This window comes from Cebidichthys violaceus, unplaced genomic scaffold, assembly GCF_023349555.1.
Source record: "Cebidichthys violaceus isolate CVI_PGR_0920_01 unplaced genomic scaffold, fCebVio1.0.p SCAF_81, whole genome shotgun sequence".
Taxonomy (NCBI): domain Eukaryota; kingdom Metazoa; phylum Chordata; class Actinopteri; order Perciformes; family Stichaeidae; genus Cebidichthys; species Cebidichthys violaceus.
Window position 1 is genome coordinate 814,714 of NW_027176966.1, and position 18,696 is coordinate 833,409.

Genomic DNA, 18,696 nt, shown 5'->3' on the forward strand with positions numbered 1-18,696 from the left:
CCGCGTCGCATCACGACGTTTCTTGCTCCAGAGATGAGTCTCTTTGATGCGCAGATTAGTCTGAGCTGTTGATGGACAGGCTCCTGATACGGAGGCGGTGCGGCCTCTGTGATGACGGAGCGCGGCCGTGTGGGTGGATGCAGTCGTCTGTTGCTGCAGAGGAACAAGTTGAACCGATCGAACTGCTAAAAAAAAAGACCCTAACTCATGGGAACAGTGTCGAGAGATTAGACTAAAATCTGTTCTTCTGTGTAATTGAAGTGTTTCCCCTACAATTTCACACACCATTAAAGTGCCCCCCCCCCCCCCGCCCAGGGCAACAGAATTTATTTACCCAGAGAACTGGAGCAGCAACCAATCTGAGTCTTGTTAACGTGGTTGTTGTCAGGAGCTTTCTTGCCTTGTCTCAGTCGTATCGACACGACACTTAACAACTCTCGTGTTTAATGCATTTCAGCAAAACAGAACCATCAAAGAAATACTACACACCTCCCTAAGGCTCCGCCTTTTTTTTTTGTCTTTTCACGATGGCCACCGTAGTTCTCCTACGGGCTCGTTCACAATCTGGAAACTTAGCGCTAGATGACGCCAAACCCTCCACACTGCACCTTTTTAAAGGAAAGGGATGGTGATAAGTCAATATTTTTGTTTTTGTCAACAAAAGCAACAATGTGTTAGTTCATCTCTCAATACCTCCCTACCTTCCCTTCTTTTTTTTTTGCAACCAGACTCGAGAGGGTGAAGCTAAGTACTACTGAACGCGGACTAAGATTTGTAGTCGACGAAAATGTTACAATTAACTTTCATAAACTGATTCTAAAACTGCTTTATGGTCTGTTTGACTCTAAATGGAGCATAATGTACTAAATGAACATCATGCTGTATTGAAGAAGACTGTAAACTAGAGATTGAGACCATAAACTCATGTTTACAATGTTTACTGAGGGAATAAATCAAGAGAGAAGTAGAGTCATTTTAGACTAGACTTCTATACAACCAGAGGAGTCGCCCCCTGGTGGACACTAGAGAGAATGCAGCGTTAAGGCACTAATGCATTGGCTTCACTTTTCAGATATTAGGAAATACATTTTTTCATTTTGTCTCAACTTGAAGTGATACTTTGTAAGACCCCTCTGGTGGGAGCATTAAGTGGATGAGAAATCAACCGTGTTGCCTTCCGTCCTCAGGCGTTCTCCCACCCCATCTCAGCAAACCACCCCCACCCTGTGGAGCGGCTGGCCCGGGAGGTGCAGCAGCTCAAAGACAAGCTCGCACAAGTGTCCACCGGCACGGATACAAGCCCACCCACCAAGATGGCCGAGCCCCGGCGGGCCGACACCAACCTGAACCAAAACACCAACAACGGCACCTTCCTCTTCCCGGCGTCACGGCCTCAGAGCGCGGCGGCGCCCAGAGCGGCGCCCAGAGCCGCGCCCCCTCCTACCTCCACCAACCACCACACCTCCAGGGGCCCTCCGCCCGCCTCGGCCCCACCATCCAGGCACGGCCACAAAGACAATGGCGGCAGCAACAAGCACACGTTCCTGTTCGGGCACCCTTCTGTAGCGGAGGCCCGCCCTGACCAGCGCTATTACCCAGCGCCCAATAACGCCAAGCTGCCCAAGAGCAACGGGTCCTCGATAGCGTCCTGAGGTCTGGTCCATCGTCTTAACTCTTCTCAGATATGATACAGACCCGGTGCTATCAGCAAATCACCTGCCTGCACGATATGAAACTGATCCCTCCCTGGTAGCAGGTACAGAGGAGACCCAGGCGTCCGTTTCCTCGCCGTATTAGATTGACTATAAGGTGATTTAAAGACATTTAGGTGAAAAGCAACAGTATGAAATAACCGGTGCGTGAGCTCTCAAACTCCGCTCCGCGTCGTCTGTACTGTATCACCAATGTGACAACTGTTTTGTATACGCGTAAAGAGTATCTTAAGAGTTCCATAATTCCATAAATGAAATATATCCAAGGGGAAAAGAAGAAGTGCTGAAGATGCTGAACGATGTGTGACAACAGAACTTTAGAAGCACGTCCTTGCGGTACCTTTTTAAAGTGCAGTAGAAGCTGTCGTGACACTTTTTTTTTTGAAACGCCATGTCACCCCTCAAGAAAGACGGGGACAGCTTGTAGTTTCCAGCTTCTTATCTAAAACATAGATAGATAGATGGTGTGATAAGGTGGTTCTGAAGGGCGCTTTGACAGTGACACATGGCAGTGAATGCCTCACTGGATCTGACCTGTGTGGCTACATGTGTTAGTTGTTGTTTTTTTGTTTTTTACAACTAGCTCTTTAGATCTTTATTATGCGCAAAAAAACAAAAAAAACCAACACATTCAATTCACTTTTTGTATCTCAGCTTCAAAATAGAAAAGCAGAACGTCGTTTGGACAACGGAACATTGTTGAACAGCGTGGATATTAAAGTGCGGCCGCTGTGGCCGCTGACTTTAATGTGGAATTTAGGGCATGAGAGCTATTTTGGTACTGCTCTCATATCTCCCCACTTGCCCGCATGCTTGTGAGAGGCCTATATTTCAGAGCGTTAGCCTGGATGTGGCTAAAAGGCACTGCGTATTATTGCATGACTGACATGATTTCAGGGCTTTAGTTATTATAATCTTATCTAAACTTTCATCTTTATTATAGCATTAAGGATTTTTTTTTTTTTTTGCCCATTACCGGGCCCCAATTGTTGGATGTCACACATGTAGAGAAGTGTGATTTCCTGAATTGTTTCGTACCAAAGTTAGTATTGTTTTGATAATGTCTCCATCATTTTGTGGAGTGCAAACATTATTCTGCCTTTTTTTTGATCGCCGCACCTTGAGAAGGTGCCAGTGTTGGAAGCGAAGGAGAAGCTCATTTCTTCCCGTTATCCCTTTTTTTCCCTGTCCTTCCCCGGAGGTGCATTAGTATGCAGCACAGCATTTAGGTCAAGGACTTGGAAGCGTCTTCTCTGTGTCTAAAGCACAGAGGGAGCGAGACGGTCCTGCGCCTTTTTTAAAAGATGAACAGGTTGTCGTTGGCGTGACGTGGGTGTCGAGTGGATTCCCTCCGACGGATGACATCGTGTATCTGAAGGAGCGCGTTTTTCTAAATTTGAATTTTCGGCAGGATGACAATTGTCAGATGTGTGACTGAAGCCGACCTTCTCTCACGTCAAGAGGTACCTCACTTGATAGCACTATGAATTATTCAATAATTGTAAATATTAATCACATCAATATCAAGGCACATTGATATCAGCTACAGTTCCAGAGCTTTCCAGGTGTGATGCCGACGCATTGAGAAAAAAATAAATAAATAAAATAATCTTTGTCGTGTCGCATAGAAAATCTAATTTGATCTCCTGCTACGCCTGTCTGTCTGTATCGTTGTATGATTTCATGTTTTTGGTACGAGCACCACTTCAAAATTTGCCAGATGTACATATTTTTTGTATCAGCATGTTTTGATCCTGATAAATAAAAAGTGTTATCAGTTGATTAAACTCTCGACTGTGTTCATAATCTGTGCCACAAAAAAATAAATAAAAGAGAAACCCGTTCTCTCACACAGCTCACACACACACACTTTATTTTTTAGCAAAATAAATATTTACATATGATCTGGGACACTTAAAAAGCAGCATGGCACTGTACATTTAAAATCCGACCGCCTGCATGTGACACGTCGAGTCCGAATAAAAACAACTTTGAGGATTCATGTGCAAAAAAAAAAAAAAAACGCTCGATACTCAAATGTACAAAACGGCTACTGCACAGTCAGCTCATGTGAAGCTCTGGTTTGGGTCTCGCCAGTTTTCCAACATTATGTCGAGTAGAATAAAACAGTGTTCAGTGTTTCTCATACGGACGAAGGCAGAACACCTGCATGCTATATTCAAAGCATGACTTTTCTGTCGTTTCACTTCTGGAAAGAAAAATGAACCAACATTTCGTGTGACGACGAGCACGTTTTCCATGTACTGAGATGCATTTTGGCACTTTTAAAAAAAACAAAAAAAACGTACGGATGTTAGTCTCATGCATTCTCACATGTTTTTCGACGACGGAGTAAAAGCACAGCTCGTGGCTTTTTTGGCAGTGGCGGCGCATTTTTAAAAAAAAAAAGCAACAGAGTCCTAACTGAAGACACCAAAACGGTCTACTACATCTCTCCCGCGGTCGAGCTTCAAAACGTCACCCCCCCCTTCCCCGTACACTGCTCCTGCTGCAGGACGCCATCGGGCCCGTAGAAGTACCCGGAGGAGGACGGCCCGAGGCCTCCCAGCTGCCGGATGGACTTGCACGTGGGGCAGGGGTAGTCGGACAGGCCCTCGATGTCCTCGAAGGCCAGGTTGACGATCTGGTCGCAGCAGGGGTCGCAGTAGAGGTGTCCGCAGGAGAGGCGCTTCAGGCGGGCCTCGTAGGTGATGCAGCCCTGGCAGTGCGGCAGGTCGGGGCCCAGCGACAGGGAGCCGGTCAGGGAGCTGCTCTCCAGGCTGCCGGCCTGACTGGAGCTCTGCTTGGTGGGAGACCTGACCGAAAAAAAAAAAAGAAGGAAGGAAGGAAGCAGTCAGGATGGGAGGGACAAAACAGTCACACACACACACTGCAGAGCTGCTGCGACATGAACTCAATGAATGGTTGATTATGATGATAATCCAAATGCCAAACACCGGCTGGTTCCAGCTTCTCAGATGTGAGCATGTTTTCTGCTTTTCTCTGATTTCTGTCGTTTTAAAACTGAATGTGAGTTTTGGACATTTAAAGGACGTCACGATTGGCTCCGACGGCTTGAGATTTTGATGTTTCCTGGCTGGTGAGCGTGCGTTTGGGTTGTCTCATTAACACAATAGCTCAGGAACGCCTTGAGGGACTTTCTTCAAATTTGGCACCAACCTGTCGGTGTAAATAAACGTCAAGAAGCTGCAGAACATAAACGTCAAAGATACGTTTGGCATATTTTATGTACAGAGTCTCCGTTATATAGGTTGACCACAAGTCTAATTTTCAACTGTCACTCAGTACACATCATGGTCACAATTCTTTAAAGGAATATTTATTTTATTTGCTTGTTTTTTTATAGATTCACTATAATAAAAAGCCTTAAAAAAAAAAAATGCCCCAAAACAAAATGTATTCAAATTACAATGAAATAAAAACAGGGGGAAATAATTAATTCCCATTTTTACGATCATTAGCAAAAATATTAACAAAATGAATCAACTAATCGCTTCAGCACTGTTTTATAGTATGACTTTAATCCACGCTGCTCTTCTTTAGAGCACATTAGCTTGAAATCTAAAGCAAACAAGCCAAACTAGGGCTGCAACCGACGCTAATGTCATTACTGATCAACCTGCCAGGTACTTTCTCGAGTCATCGAGTCATCGAGTCATCGTTTGGTCTGTAAAGTGTGAGCAAATAGTGTCAAATGTCCATCAAAGTGACTTCATTCTAGATGTCCTGTCTTGTCCACATCTATTCACTTTACAGTGATTTACAAAAAACAGAAACGCAGCAAATCCTCACATGAGAGACACTGGAGCCAGAGAATGGTTGACAAAGAAATACTTCAAATGATTCATCGATTATTAAAATAGAAGCCAGTCGCCTGAGAATCCTAACCAGACCAGCGTAAAAACATGAGACAGCATGTTGTACTTGGCGCACATGGGGACAGGCTGGGGATCAGGCTGGGGACTAGGCTGGGGGACAGGCTGGGGGACAGGCTGGGGGACAGGCTGGGGATCAGGCTGGGGGACAGGCTGGGGGACAGGCTGGGGGACAGGCTGGAGATCAGGCTTTTCCAGGTGCGCACGCACTTAAAAACAGATTCGGTGTCTCTGCACTGATTTGTTCCAGGGAATAAATAACTGGTAAAACAAGAAGTGATCTCGTCAGGGTGGAGCTGAGCGATTCAAACGGTGGAGGGGTGTGTGTGTGTGTGTGTGTGTGTGTGTGTGTGTGTGTGTGTGTGTGTGTGTGTGTGTGTGTGTGTGTGTGTGAGTGTGTGTCTGCTGCTTATTTCTTGGTCTTGACATTGAGACTGCATGTTCTGTGTCAGACCTGGACGACTGGAGCTCACTAAAAAGCCAGTGAACACCTGCAATTAAGGCGAATCCTCCTCCTGTTGCCTGAAGGTGAATAAGGCGTGTTCTTAAAATGGACTTGTATGGCACTCCGGCTCCCTCTGATGTTAATGGACACCTTATACATGGATGTAAAGGGCTTTCATATGAGATGACATGAACTCTGCAACACAGACTGGCCTTCAGTTTAGGCAAAAGCTGGATAGAATGAGCAAATATGAGTCAGAAATCCTGTTGTCATAACAACTGTGAAGTGAAGGAAGATAAAAAAAAAAAAAAAAATCTATTTGTGTCTGATTTGTCACAACCTGCTGACATTTAGTCGTTGCAAACATCAAATCTGTCCTCAATCACGGAGCGCTGTGAGGATTACATAATTATGGATTCATTTTAAATGCAAGCAAATATATGATAAATAAACAGGTAGATTCACAGGAGACTGGAAGACTCACTGAAGTCATTCCTGATGGCCTCAGACACACACCGGGAATATTCTAGGAATATTAGGGGATGCAGGTTATATCCGGTGAAACACGGGCTGATCGTTCTCCACTCACTTTGACGACGATGAATCTTTAAAGCAGTCGAATCGGAGAGCTGCTAGGATCCTCCACAGCAGATCCATGCCCGTTGCTCTCATGGTAAAATCCAAATGTCATCGACCTGGTTTCTGGCGAGCGTCATATTTAAAGAAAACACGACACCGCTCCTCGAGTCTCTGTTGTCTTTTAACATTCAGGACAAAAAAAAAAAAAAAAAAAAAAAAAAAAAAAAAAAGGGGACCCTGCGCCACTCTCCACTCCCACGCTATGCGTTTAAATGTGCGAACGAAGAGGATGCGCCATCAGCATCATCGTCCGCAGACATTTGAATGGAGGTAAACAAAGCGCTTCTCTCGTTCCTGTACGTGTTTGAGTCGCTGGTTTCTCCCTCTTCTCCCTCCTCCTCCTCTTCCTCCTCTTCCTCCTCCTCCTCCTCCGCAGTAGCAGCAGCGCAGAGCGGACGCGGAGAGGCGCAGCTGAGGTGTTTCTTTTGAATCAATCAGAGAGAGAGAGACACACATGACCTCACTAATGAGCTCTACTATGGAACAATGAGGCTTCAATGGCCTTAAAGCACCTCAAATACTGACGAGGTTTAGACGTGAAGAGGTGATGTGGCACCAAATACATGTTAAATATTCACCACCATCAACACATTATGATTAGTAGGTGATCTAGATATTATTTTAATAGGGTATTATAATGTCTCAATATAACATTTTGATATAAAAGCCTTTTTTTTTTTTAAAAAAAAACAACACTGTTCCTTTAATTGCACCATTAACTGTCTGCTATTGTTCAATGCTATGTCATCTATTTTCAAGTGCATGAGAACAGATTGGGGAGTATTTCGATTGCCTCTAAATGGCTCTCAACATGTCGTCGGTGCTAACGGCGCTAACCGTAGCTGCGTTCCAAATGGCATACTTTTCACTGTTAGTACGTACCGCAGCTGCCCTTACAAAAGCATGTGCTGTTGAATGCAGTATGCATTCAATTGGGACATAATACTTCCTCATAACATGGCACCTTGAACGTTGACCCTCTTCCTCATGCGCTGTGCAAAGGATTGTGGGTCAGAACAGCCAGAAAAGCATGCTGGGGTGTAGTGAGACACCCTGGTGTTTTTGTCACACTGCATTTGGTTGAAGTTGTCATATCAGATATACTGTTGGCAGCAGGAGGATCAGAATATGATATGATTTGTAATACATAAACGCATTATTGAGAATGTTTCAGTTCAAAAATTGGGAATGAAGACGGATTGAAGTAGAGTTTGTGTGCTTATGTTTTCACCTTTTGGTTTGTAGTATGATATTTAAGATGTGAAAACTGTGAGAATTGGAGAGCAGCGTTTGACTTTTTGCTCGTCTTCACAACGGTGTAGTAGTAGTTGTTCAGGTGGTCTGAATATTTGACATTTACCTAAAGTAACCACCAGATGGCGACAAGTATTTACCCTGAAAACAAACCACAAACATTTTATCCTTTATCATGTTCTCCCTTAATGACAAGAAGTACATTTCCACCATGAAACAGTAAAAATACTCTACACTGTGACTGTTGGTTATCATAAACACCAGCCGACACAGTAGATATAAGAATATTACTGCGTGTCAGAGGTCGTACAGGATTTGAACGCCTCATGGAGATTAATGTGCACCATGGTTACTCAACACATGTACCTGTGTAGTTTCACATTGAAGCGCCCGTTTGCTGCTGTGATTCATTGCATTACGTCTACAGCTGCAGATAAGGGCTGGCGGAGTCATTACACTGTTGTGTCCAGGAAGTTTGATCCTGTCTGGAGAGCAAATTGTGCGTCAAGCAGGCGTGACCTTGCTTTTTTTGTTAAGGCAGGTAAAGAGGACACCGTCAACAACCAATTAAGAGTCAACAGCTGCACACACACACACACACACACACACACACACACACACACACACACACACACACACATGCGGTGCAGAGCTGCAGTTGGTCTGTGGAGGTTTATTTTGGTTTGTGGAGATGATAATGTGGAGTGTCAGGGCTTCAGCCGCTGCAGGGAGACGCGTGTTCATCTGCTCTGTCGCATTACCAAAACAGGTTTCTCTTTTTTCCCCTACGGTGCAGAACGTCGAATGATGATCGGTTCATTGATGTCGAGAAGAAAAAAAAAAAGGGTTGAGTTACACGCGCCGAAATCCTGAAAGTGATCGATCGACTAAACGTTCCAGCGCTATACATTCTCCCAGGGGTGGACCCGAGCCGTTTGAGGGCCAGGGCCGAAAACATATGAAAAGGGCACCAGCAAGCAGAAAGTTCACTAGCATGTAGACCTTTTATTGCGTTTTTGGAGCTAATTTACTAATGTTAAAATGTTAATTGTGGTATTTTTAACATAATGTTTAACATAAATATGGACTGGCTCAATAAAGGTGTATCATTTGGAGTTATTTTCAAGGCTGTATCGGTTAGCCTCCGTCTTTGTGATCCTTGTGCAGCCAGAAGTGAAGTGTCCCTCTGGGCCACCGTAGTAGGGCTAGACGGGTCTTAATATCGCCGCCGTATCGACAGCCTCTGCATGCTGCTATTGTTCTCTGATCCCGGGTTCGACAGGTTGTGACTGATACTGGATGTGAACTGCTGTAGATGTTGATTTGAGCTTTTAGCTTGAGGCAGAGACGCCGTGTGTTTGACCCTGTGTTTAGTAGTCTGGGGTCTCTGCTTCAATGTGACGAGCCATATGGGTGTTTCACAGTATTCAGACATGAGCGGTAAATGCCAACATATTATTTGTTTATTTTATGCATTTCTTCAACGGCATGGTAATTCATTAAATCTGTATTATTTGTAGACACTGGCTGCCACTGCTGTTTTTTGTGGTTGATACAGCTTGATTTGTTTATTTTGTGATATATTTTCTTTGTCTTTTTGCCGTTATTGGACAGAGACAAGCTGGAGAGAGACGGGACGACGTGGAGCAAAAGGGTTGGTTCACATTTGAATCCCGGCCACTGCATTAAGGACTCAGCTCTGGTATCGGGTGAGCAACCAGGCCAAGGATTCCTCAGTTCATTTGTTAAAAAAAAGCTTTATTTGCTGGCTTGTTCCCTTTATATCCCAGTAAATCCTTTTTTTGTGTTTTTTCACAATTCTTTTTAAAAACCTTGTCAGTTATTATTTATAGCAGTTTAAAGCCTGTTTTTAGTTTACAGCACTTGACCATTTTGTGGAAAGACCTCCCCTAAAAAAAGCTCTAAACTCTCCGTACAGCGACCTCTCCAGCGCCAAAAATGCAGACTAAGTTAACGACTAACCGGTGAACATAGTGGAACATTCCACAGCTGAAGGGGCAGATATACTGGTACTCTGCAGCCACTGCCAAGGACAAGGGCAGACTGAAGTGCTCCGCAGAGTTCGCTCCACCGAGAAGGTGATCGGCTGCAATCTGCCGCCCCTCCAGGACCTGAACGCCTCCAGGACCTGAACGCCTCCTGGACCTGAACGCCTCCTGGACCTGAACGCCTCCTGGACATGAACACCTCCTGGACATGAACGCCTCTTGGACATGAACGCCTCTTGGACCTGAACGCCTCCTGGACCTGAACGCCTCTTGGACCTGAACGCCTCCTGGACCTGAACGCCTCTTGGACCTGAACACCTCCTGGACATGAACGCCTCCAGGACCTGAACGCCTCCAGGACCTGAACGCCTCCAGGACCTGAACGCCTCCTGGACCTGAACGCCTCCTGGACCTTGTGGTGGGCCGGAAAGATTGTGGACTCCTTCAAGCCTGGACATACATTTTTTTTAAACACTTCCCTCTGGCAGGAGGCTGCGATCCATCAGGGCTAAAACCTGATCAACATGGCCTGGAACCTCCACTGACATGGACTCGTACCCCTCCATTAACATCTTCTAATCTATATATGTGAATGAGCATATTTGGGACTATATCTTTGTATATTGCATACTCTTTTTATACACATTTGTACACTCCTTGGAGAATTTGGCACACAACTACACCTCTAAAAACACAACTCTTTCATTTGAATTCATATATATTGTACGTATTTTTTATAGTTTTTTTCATTTTCTATATTTAGTTTCTTGATTTATTGCAATACCTGTCTTCTTTTTTTATTAGCTCTTACTATGTTTATGTCATGCACAAAAACATCAAAGCAAAAACTTGTATGTGAGAAGGTACTTGGCAATAAACTGTATTCTGATGCTGATTCGTAAACCCTGTGTGAACAAGGCCCAGTTTAAATTCTAATACTGGAGTTTTAAGACTGCTTCTCTTCTCCATGCAGCTTTCAGCTGAACTACAGTATGTTGTACAAAACACACACAGACCAGACTGAATCAAGAGTAAACGGCATTGAATTAAACTATTGAATTCAAAACACTATTTTTTTTACTCAAGGGGCAATTCAAGGCAAGCGTTGGTGCAAACAGAAATACACATTTAATTAGAAAATCTAAAAATACAAATGATATCTGACAACCACAAAGTCACATTATCAATCTTCACAAATATATTTCAAAATGTAGGATCTACAGTAAATCTCACTGCTTATGTGTGAGCTTCATTTCTGACCCATGGGCTCATGTATTGGTTTTAACTCGTGGTTTCAGTATTACACTAACATTCAGTATTTGTGTCGATATAGAACATTTAAAAGGATTTCAGTTGTTTTCCACCAGGGGCATCCTTGCAATTTTTTTTCTTCCTTTTTAACATGGCCAATTATAGGCACGAGCCCAAGCACGTGCAGGGAGAGGCTCGTCTTGCACAGTTCATTGCACCAACCATTTGGTGCATATGGAGCCAGTGGCCGTCTAACCGAGATACACCGAGCGCGCGCGTGCAGAGCGCATTTCCCTGCACCTGCTCGTGTGAATCACCTTTAAACAGTGTGACCTTTCGATATTGACGTTCACCTGTGCTTTGAATCACTGAGGGGAGACACACAATAACTCGCCTCCACCGTTTCAGGTTTCATGCCAAACCAGCAAACCCCCCTCTTCTTTCTGACAGGAATGGTGTCTGCTGGAGGAGGGATGGGAGCGGAGGAAGAGGAGGGAGAGGAGGAGGAGGAGGAGGAGGAGGGGGCGGTGTCTCCATCCAAGAGGGATGTTGTGTAGTAAGTAAAGGGGGCGGAGGGAGCAGCTCTCTGCTACTACGTCAGTGTACATCACAGGAGCACACAGGACCTTGCTTCAGGTACTCCGGGGTGACTCCCTGCACGGAAAAAAAAAAGAAGCGAATCCCGGTCACCCCTAAAACGCGCCGACATTAGCACCAAAAACAAAGGTAAGAAAATGCATAATCCTCCTTAAATGTGCAGCTTAATCTTAATCTTCAATTTAAAGCGTTAATGGCCCTAATTTCCTCGACTGCTGCCGGTGTATCGACCGTGCATCCAGCAGCATGAGATCACGGAGATTTGCATGTGTTTATGGCTCCAATTCGACATTAATCTGTCACTAAATCCGAGTTTGAAGGCCTTCTCTTTTCTCCACGCGATGACCCCTAAACCGGTACGCGACGGGATTCAATGATTACAACCGATTTATGGATGACAAAGTGAAGGATATTCGTCCGAAATTTTTTGCGATTGGGCAATATTTTAAGATTTCAGATTGCGGATTTTTTTGTGCGAAACGCGCCCTTCGTTCTTGTTCTTGCTGGGAGGTCTCGTGCGTTTAAGAGCGATCTTTATCATCCATCCGAGCGCACAGGATTGACTTAAAGGAGGAGGAAGGGCAGGAGGCTACAAGTGTTGTGGTTTAATGTCATTAAACGGCACATTAGGTCCGGCTTCCCGTCATCGATCCAGTTCCGTCTAATTGGCGATGGTTTTGGCACCGATGCCCTTGCCCCTTCTCTGTCGCCTGTTCCTCCTTCTCTCTTCAGTACACGGCCATACCCTTTTTTTTTTTGATAGTTCTTCTTCAATCCCCACTGTCAGATTATTAAAAAAAAAAAGAAAGTTGTCCTGGTTTTGTGTTGTTGCATTAAATCAGTACAATCTCAGGGAACGCGCCGGTGGAGCTGGGCGCCCTCTCCTGCGTCGTGCGCCAAAATGACCTTGTAGAAACCCAGCGGGGAGAATGTGATGGAGCAAAAGAGTGATGAGCAATTCCCCCCCCCCCCTCCCCCTGCTTTCCTCTGCTTTGCGGTGGTTTCTGTCAGTGGTGCTGAAGGGACGTTGTTTGATAACGCGATCTGTCCTTTGACTCTTGTCTGGAAGAGTTGCAACATGGTGGATGGATTCATGGTCTATTCCGGGTTCAGAGGCGATGCGTTTTTACAACTTGGCATGCCTGATGTCTTGTCCCTGTGGCAGCCATGATTGCAGCCGAGGCAGTTTCTGAGCTATGTCTGCATCGACTCACATGATGGGTGGCAGTGAGGGGAGCAGCTTCTGATGCGAACCCGCAGCACTATGCTGACAACGAACAAAAAATCTGATTTGTGGTTTGTGATTCAAAACCTGACACACTTTCAGCCTCTTAATTGTCTCGAATCAGGCAGCAACAAGAGCAACATCTTCACCATGACGCACAGTTTAGCAGCTCCTCTTTAAAGGGCTTCACAGCGATCAAACGCATCCTCTTGACAGCTATGCTTTTTCCTTTTTGCTCTTGGTTGTGACTGGATTTTGAGTTGATTTCCGATGCACGCTTAAAATATCATTTTGTGTTGTGTTGTGGTGATTCACTGCTGGTTCTGCAATCCATCCTTCAGTCCATTTCCTGCACCTGTGCAGTGTCGTCCTGAGCTGGAGTCGTTGGACGCATAGAAAGGCCCAAGCCAGCCGTGGGATTTGAACCCCAGACCTTCTCAACAGTGCAAATCATTAAAGTTTTTTTTTATTATGAATCATATTGAGCTGCTACCTAACATACAGCAAAAGAGGCTGTAGCTATGGGTAACAATGGGTTCAACGTTCGCAGTTGTGCAGTAAACCGATTTAGATTGCTGCAAATAGTAAACCCAAATCCATTCTCCAGCTGCAACGCTAAGTCGATTCAGCCATTTGCAGAAAATCAACCAGCAACGATTTTGATAATTATCAATCGTTTGTCACTTTCAAAATGCAGTGTGAAAGATTTGATGTTTTTCTTCTGGACGTTTTGGACGGTTGGTTGAATATAACAAGCTGTCTAATCCCCTCATCCTGAGCTGGTTAGCGGCACATACTCATCATAATGAACGACGCCGCTGAAAACATGCCCACGGTGTTCCACAGTCTGCGGCTAAAGATTGAAAAGATGTTCGCTGAAGGGGTTCCTTTTGCCCCGAGCCGTCGCTCGGCACGACACAAAGCAGGGCGACTTGACATCGGCGCCGCAGGTGAGGCTGACGTTCACGCAGCTCGGCACACAGGAAGCTCCACTTGGAACCAGGAGGAGCTGAGGGAGCTGCTCTGTTTGGTGTTCTCATGTTCTGCCTGCTGCCCCCGCTGATTGGGCCTCGCTCCGCTCCGTCCGCAGAGATTAGCCCCGTCACAAGTTACAACTCGCCTCTCCCTGCAGCTGGGAGCAGTGGAGCCGGATATATATTAGCATAACAGCTAAAAAAGAAAAAGATATCCTCTTCAACTACCCCATCAGGGTGTTGTCAAGATCAGCAATTAGCAGCTGTTTCAACATTTAGATCAGTGCTTCGTTTTGAGCTGCGTGGTTTTTCTAGACCGATCTGTTTTTGGCCCGTGATGCTGCCGCCGCTGAGATGTTCCCCTCTTCTAAAGATTTACTGAGAGGCTGAGGGATAATCGATGGCCTTCTCCGTCGTCTCCAGATTGGTGGGTCGAAGCAGCAATTGGTGTCGAGCACATAACTCTCCATTAACAACTGACAGTGCATTTGTTGCTTATATAAAAGATGAGGCGTCTTCTGCTTTCAAACAAATGCATTCATATTCACTGGCCCTGCCTCTTCTGCTTGATTTTATATCTGAGAGATCTGTTTATTACAGTAGTTTTGTAACAAATCATCAGATATTATAAATATGTATTTAACAAGTCCCCAACTCGCCTAATAATTGAATAATAATTCCATAGTAAAGAGCTTATACGTAACTAATTTCCTTGGAAGGTTTCTGGTAAGGGCTTTCTTATTTGGTACAAATAACTGGGCAAATAGAGATGGCGTTCAACCACTACACCTCTGATTCATTCTTCCATTCTATTGCTAGCATAACCTTCTGTAACCAAAGCAAGTACGATGAGTCTAAATGCAGCTGAACATGCAACAATATACATCTTTCTATAATCTTCTTGGATGTAAATTAAGGAAAAGTATACAAATACGACAAATACGGGTTCCAAAAAAATGAATTATTTATGTAAATGGCTCTCCGTTGAGTAAATTTAGCCAGTGCTAGTTCTTTCTTTTTAAATTAGCGGGTTCCTAAAGAAACAGCTCGACGTTTTTGGGATATATACTAATTTGTTTTCTTGTTGAGAATTAGATGAGAAGATTGACACCGCTCTCGTATCTGTGCGTTAAGGATGGAGCTGGAGGCAGTTAGCTTAGCTTAGCATAGGGACTGGAAAACAGCATGTAACTCCCATTAAAACCACAACTTGTTACAGTCCTGTCTGTGCACAGATTAGACAAATGACCACATGCTAATTAGTGAGCTGTTAGACTTCTTGTTTTAGCTTTAGCGAGAGAGGTCAGCTGTTTCCCCTGCCATTCTTTATGCTAGGCTAAGCTAATTGCATTCATACTTGACGCGCGACATTACGCAAGGAAGCACAAAAGCATATTTCGGAAAACGTCGTCATTTTTCTTTAATACGTGAACTGTTTCTATTTCCCCGTGGTTTGTATCTAATCACAAAATCTTTTCAAGAAACCTTGAAGGAGATTATTTAAAAACTCAGACTACCTGTTAAGTAGAGCAGCTGCTCTTCTCCACTCCACTACTTTAACGACCAAGTGTTCGGTGCAGTAATGAGATGAGATGAGACGCCGCTCCGGCAGAAACACAAATAGATTTGATGCACAGGGAAGCAGGAGCAAAGCTTGTAGTGGCAACAGTTTAATTGAATCAACCATGAAAGAAACATCCCAGTGTTCACTGAGAGACACTGTCTGCAGTGGAAGCGATGTCTGCAGAGAGAGTTTGGCCTACATATTCTTCGGTGTGGAGGAAGAATCCACCTCCTCCTCGGTGTTGTTGTCTTGCAGTCGATAATTCACTATCGCACGGATCATGTTGATCTGATGTCTTCTTATTTTCACGATTCATTTGTCACATTTTCATCATGAATTCAGCCTTTTTCTTCTTCTTCTGCAGTGGTGGGATGTAATTAAGTAGGCTACATTTACTCAAAGCACTGTACTTAAGTACATATTTGTGGTACGTTTCCTTGAGTTTTTCCATGTTATGTTAAAAGTATATCTCGTCTTTACTCCATCTCGGAGTCAAATATTGTACTTTTCATTCCCTTCCATTTGTCTGACAGCTTTAGTTACTTTTCGGATTACAGTCAGCCCCCTTCCTGTTCAGTGAACACCGTGTATCCCCAGATGTGGTGCTTTTATTTGGGGTGACCGTGGCTAAGTGGAGAGCAGGGCTGCCTTTCAATCAGAGGGTCGGTGGTTCAATCCCCGGCTCCTGCTCTACTAGTCTCATGTCAAAGTGTCCTTGAGCAAGACACTTAACCCCAAAAATTGCTCCCGTAGCTGCGTCTACGGTGTGTAGATAGATACTGAATTGTAGTTCGCTTTGGATAAAAGCGTCTGCTAAATGACTGTAATGTAATGTAATTTATTTAATTAAAGGATCTGAATGCTTCCACTGGTGATTTGCGTTTTCTCAGCAGGTCAGTCCGTTTCCAACAAACACGCCTTCAGTTTGAGACATTTTGAGATGACTGCGGGTCACAACACCATTACCTTGTGGAGACAGTTGTGGTGAATGCTAATGAACCACACTTCACACAGCAATTAAAACTAATGTGAGCAGTGAAAAAAAAAAAAAACCCCACACACGGCTGTATTTTGCACAACAGCGTTTATCTGCCGTGCTGCAGGGATTTGAACTCTCGGCCGCCCTCGGTCTGACTCCTCTTTAGTCCATTTTGCAGCCAGCAAAGCCAAAATGGATGCAGAGCGCTGACGTCACGCGGTGTTGCTAGCCGCCTCGGTGCCGCCAGGGTGACGGTGCACGCTGAGAGCTCGAGCAGGGGAACAATGACGTGACTCGTGTTAGGCTGCAGATTCTCCCCAAGGGGACTTTGCAGCCGGGGAGGAGCTATGACCCAGTGAGCCTCTCAACCAATCATCACACGCTCCTCTCAGGCTGCTGTTATCTCCTCAGCCTGGATGGGCCTGAAGCCATGCAGGAACGTGGTGCAGCTGAGTGAAACTGTCACTTCCTGTGTGACTCTGTGTGCAGATGTCACGCTGTGGTCGGTGCAGATGGGCAGGAGCTGGACTGAGGCTGCTGTGAGAAGAGGGGTTTTTTTTTTTTTTTTTTTTATCGCTAACATTCATCACTGCTGAGGGGGCGACTCGACTCGGGCACCTCCGTCCTTGTGGTCAGAAAACAAGACATGAATAATTGATCCTTCAGCCTCAGGAGGACTCCCCTGGAAGCTCAGACCAGACCAGATGAGGACGGATGGTTGATGGGGGGAAACAACAAGAGGCCTTGCCTGGGTCAACATGATGGTGTGTGTGTGTGTGTGTGTGTGTGTGTGTGTGTGTGTGTGTGTGTGTGTGTGTGTGTGTGTGTGTGTGTGTGACAAGTTCAGAACAATACTAAATTAGTTAAGTTCCATCTCTCCCTGCTTCAGTCTAGAGGACATTTAAATTACTTTGGGGGGGGGGGGGTTAAACCAACTATATTATTTTGATTAGTGTCAGAGGACGATATTGATTTAACCTTTTGACTCCTCCGACCCACAAGGTGCTTGTTTAAAAAGTGAGCCAATACAAATCATTGTAACAAGAAAATTGCCTTTTTCAGAATTTAAATCTCTTTTCAGAAACTCTTGCGTCCGCAAAGATCTAAAGGGAACGCTGTTCATTTACACAGAGTATATAAATTCATATTTTATTGTGATTTTTAACAGAATTCAACCTTCTTCGTGGTTTGGCAAAAAGCTTTGTCATGTAATTACTGCTCAGCCTTTACGTCCACGTTCAAAAACATCCAGTAAATTAATTTCACTTTTAATTCAGTTCAAAAATGAATGTTAGCAGTACAGAGAAGAGTGTAACGTCCTAAGAGAGATTATCCTTTGGTTTTCTGTTGACACTTTAAAAAGACTAAGTCCACAGTCATGATAGAGTGTGTGTGTGTGTGTGTGTGTGTGTGTGTGTGTGTGTGTGTGTGTGTGTGTGTGTGTGTGTGTATACACATTTATTTAGTTACTGTATCAGCTATCTTGTCTCACTCTTTCCACATTGGCGAGCTGTTTTTAAATGAACATACGGCTGAACGTAATCTCCTCCTGCGGTCTGAGCGCGCTTTATTATGAGCGTAGGTGTTTGTTGACTGAGTCTTGCGGGGGTAAATCTTCAAACAGAGCAAGCGAGTGGGCTGTGCTGACCCAGACCCAGAATGCAACGCTCCCGATGCACTCATGAGAGCGGAAAAGACTCTCCAACGGAGATATTAGCGGCCATCCAGTGGATTGAGCACACAGACGAAGCCATGTTTTATCATTTTGTGCTTCAGGAGTTTATTTCTTTGTGCATCTCAGTGGGCTGTGAGGAATAATTATGTAGATGGACGTGTTTTCTGTTGTTCTCAAGTGGCGATTGTGAGGAATAAGTGCCCCTTATTAACGTGTGAAACTAAAACTGCTGGAGTTGTTGAAGTTTTGCTGTGAGAAAGAACTTTGGCCACGACTTCATCCCTCACCAAGATGACTGCTGTGCTTGGTTCCTTCCAGCCCGCATCTCGGGGAAAAATACTGAATGTCAAACTTAAGCTGATTAGTTTTTAGTTTTTTGTCAGAATGGATATGTACAGTTGCGTTTCAGGAAGGAACTCGTCACATTTCATTCGGCAGGCGGTGCTTTCTCTTGATCAGGATTGCACCGCTGAGTC

The 18,696-nt window shown here is 44.7% G+C and overlaps 2 protein-coding genes across 2 annotated transcripts in view; both read left to right on the plus strand.

Moving 5' to 3' along the window:
- Positions 1–3,742, plus strand: part of mtmr11 (myotubularin related protein 11) — a 23,736-nt gene extending 19,994 nt beyond the window's left edge. Inside the window, exon 16 of the mRNA XM_068702150.1 lies at positions 1,188–3,742. Within this exon, the coding sequence (XP_068558251.1) occupies positions 1,188–1,652 (465 nt within the window). The 3' untranslated portion in view covers positions 1,653–3,742. The remainder of the gene's footprint in view (positions 1–1,187) is intronic.
- Positions 3,743–11,760: 8,018 nt separating this feature from the next.
- sv2a (synaptic vesicle glycoprotein 2A) overlaps positions 11,761–18,696 on the plus strand; it is a 42,119-nt gene continuing 35,183 nt past the window's right edge. The window contains exon 1 of the mRNA XM_068702166.1: positions 11,761–11,932. The gene's annotated coding sequence lies outside the window, so the exon portion shown is untranslated. The remainder of the gene's footprint in view (positions 11,933–18,696) is intronic.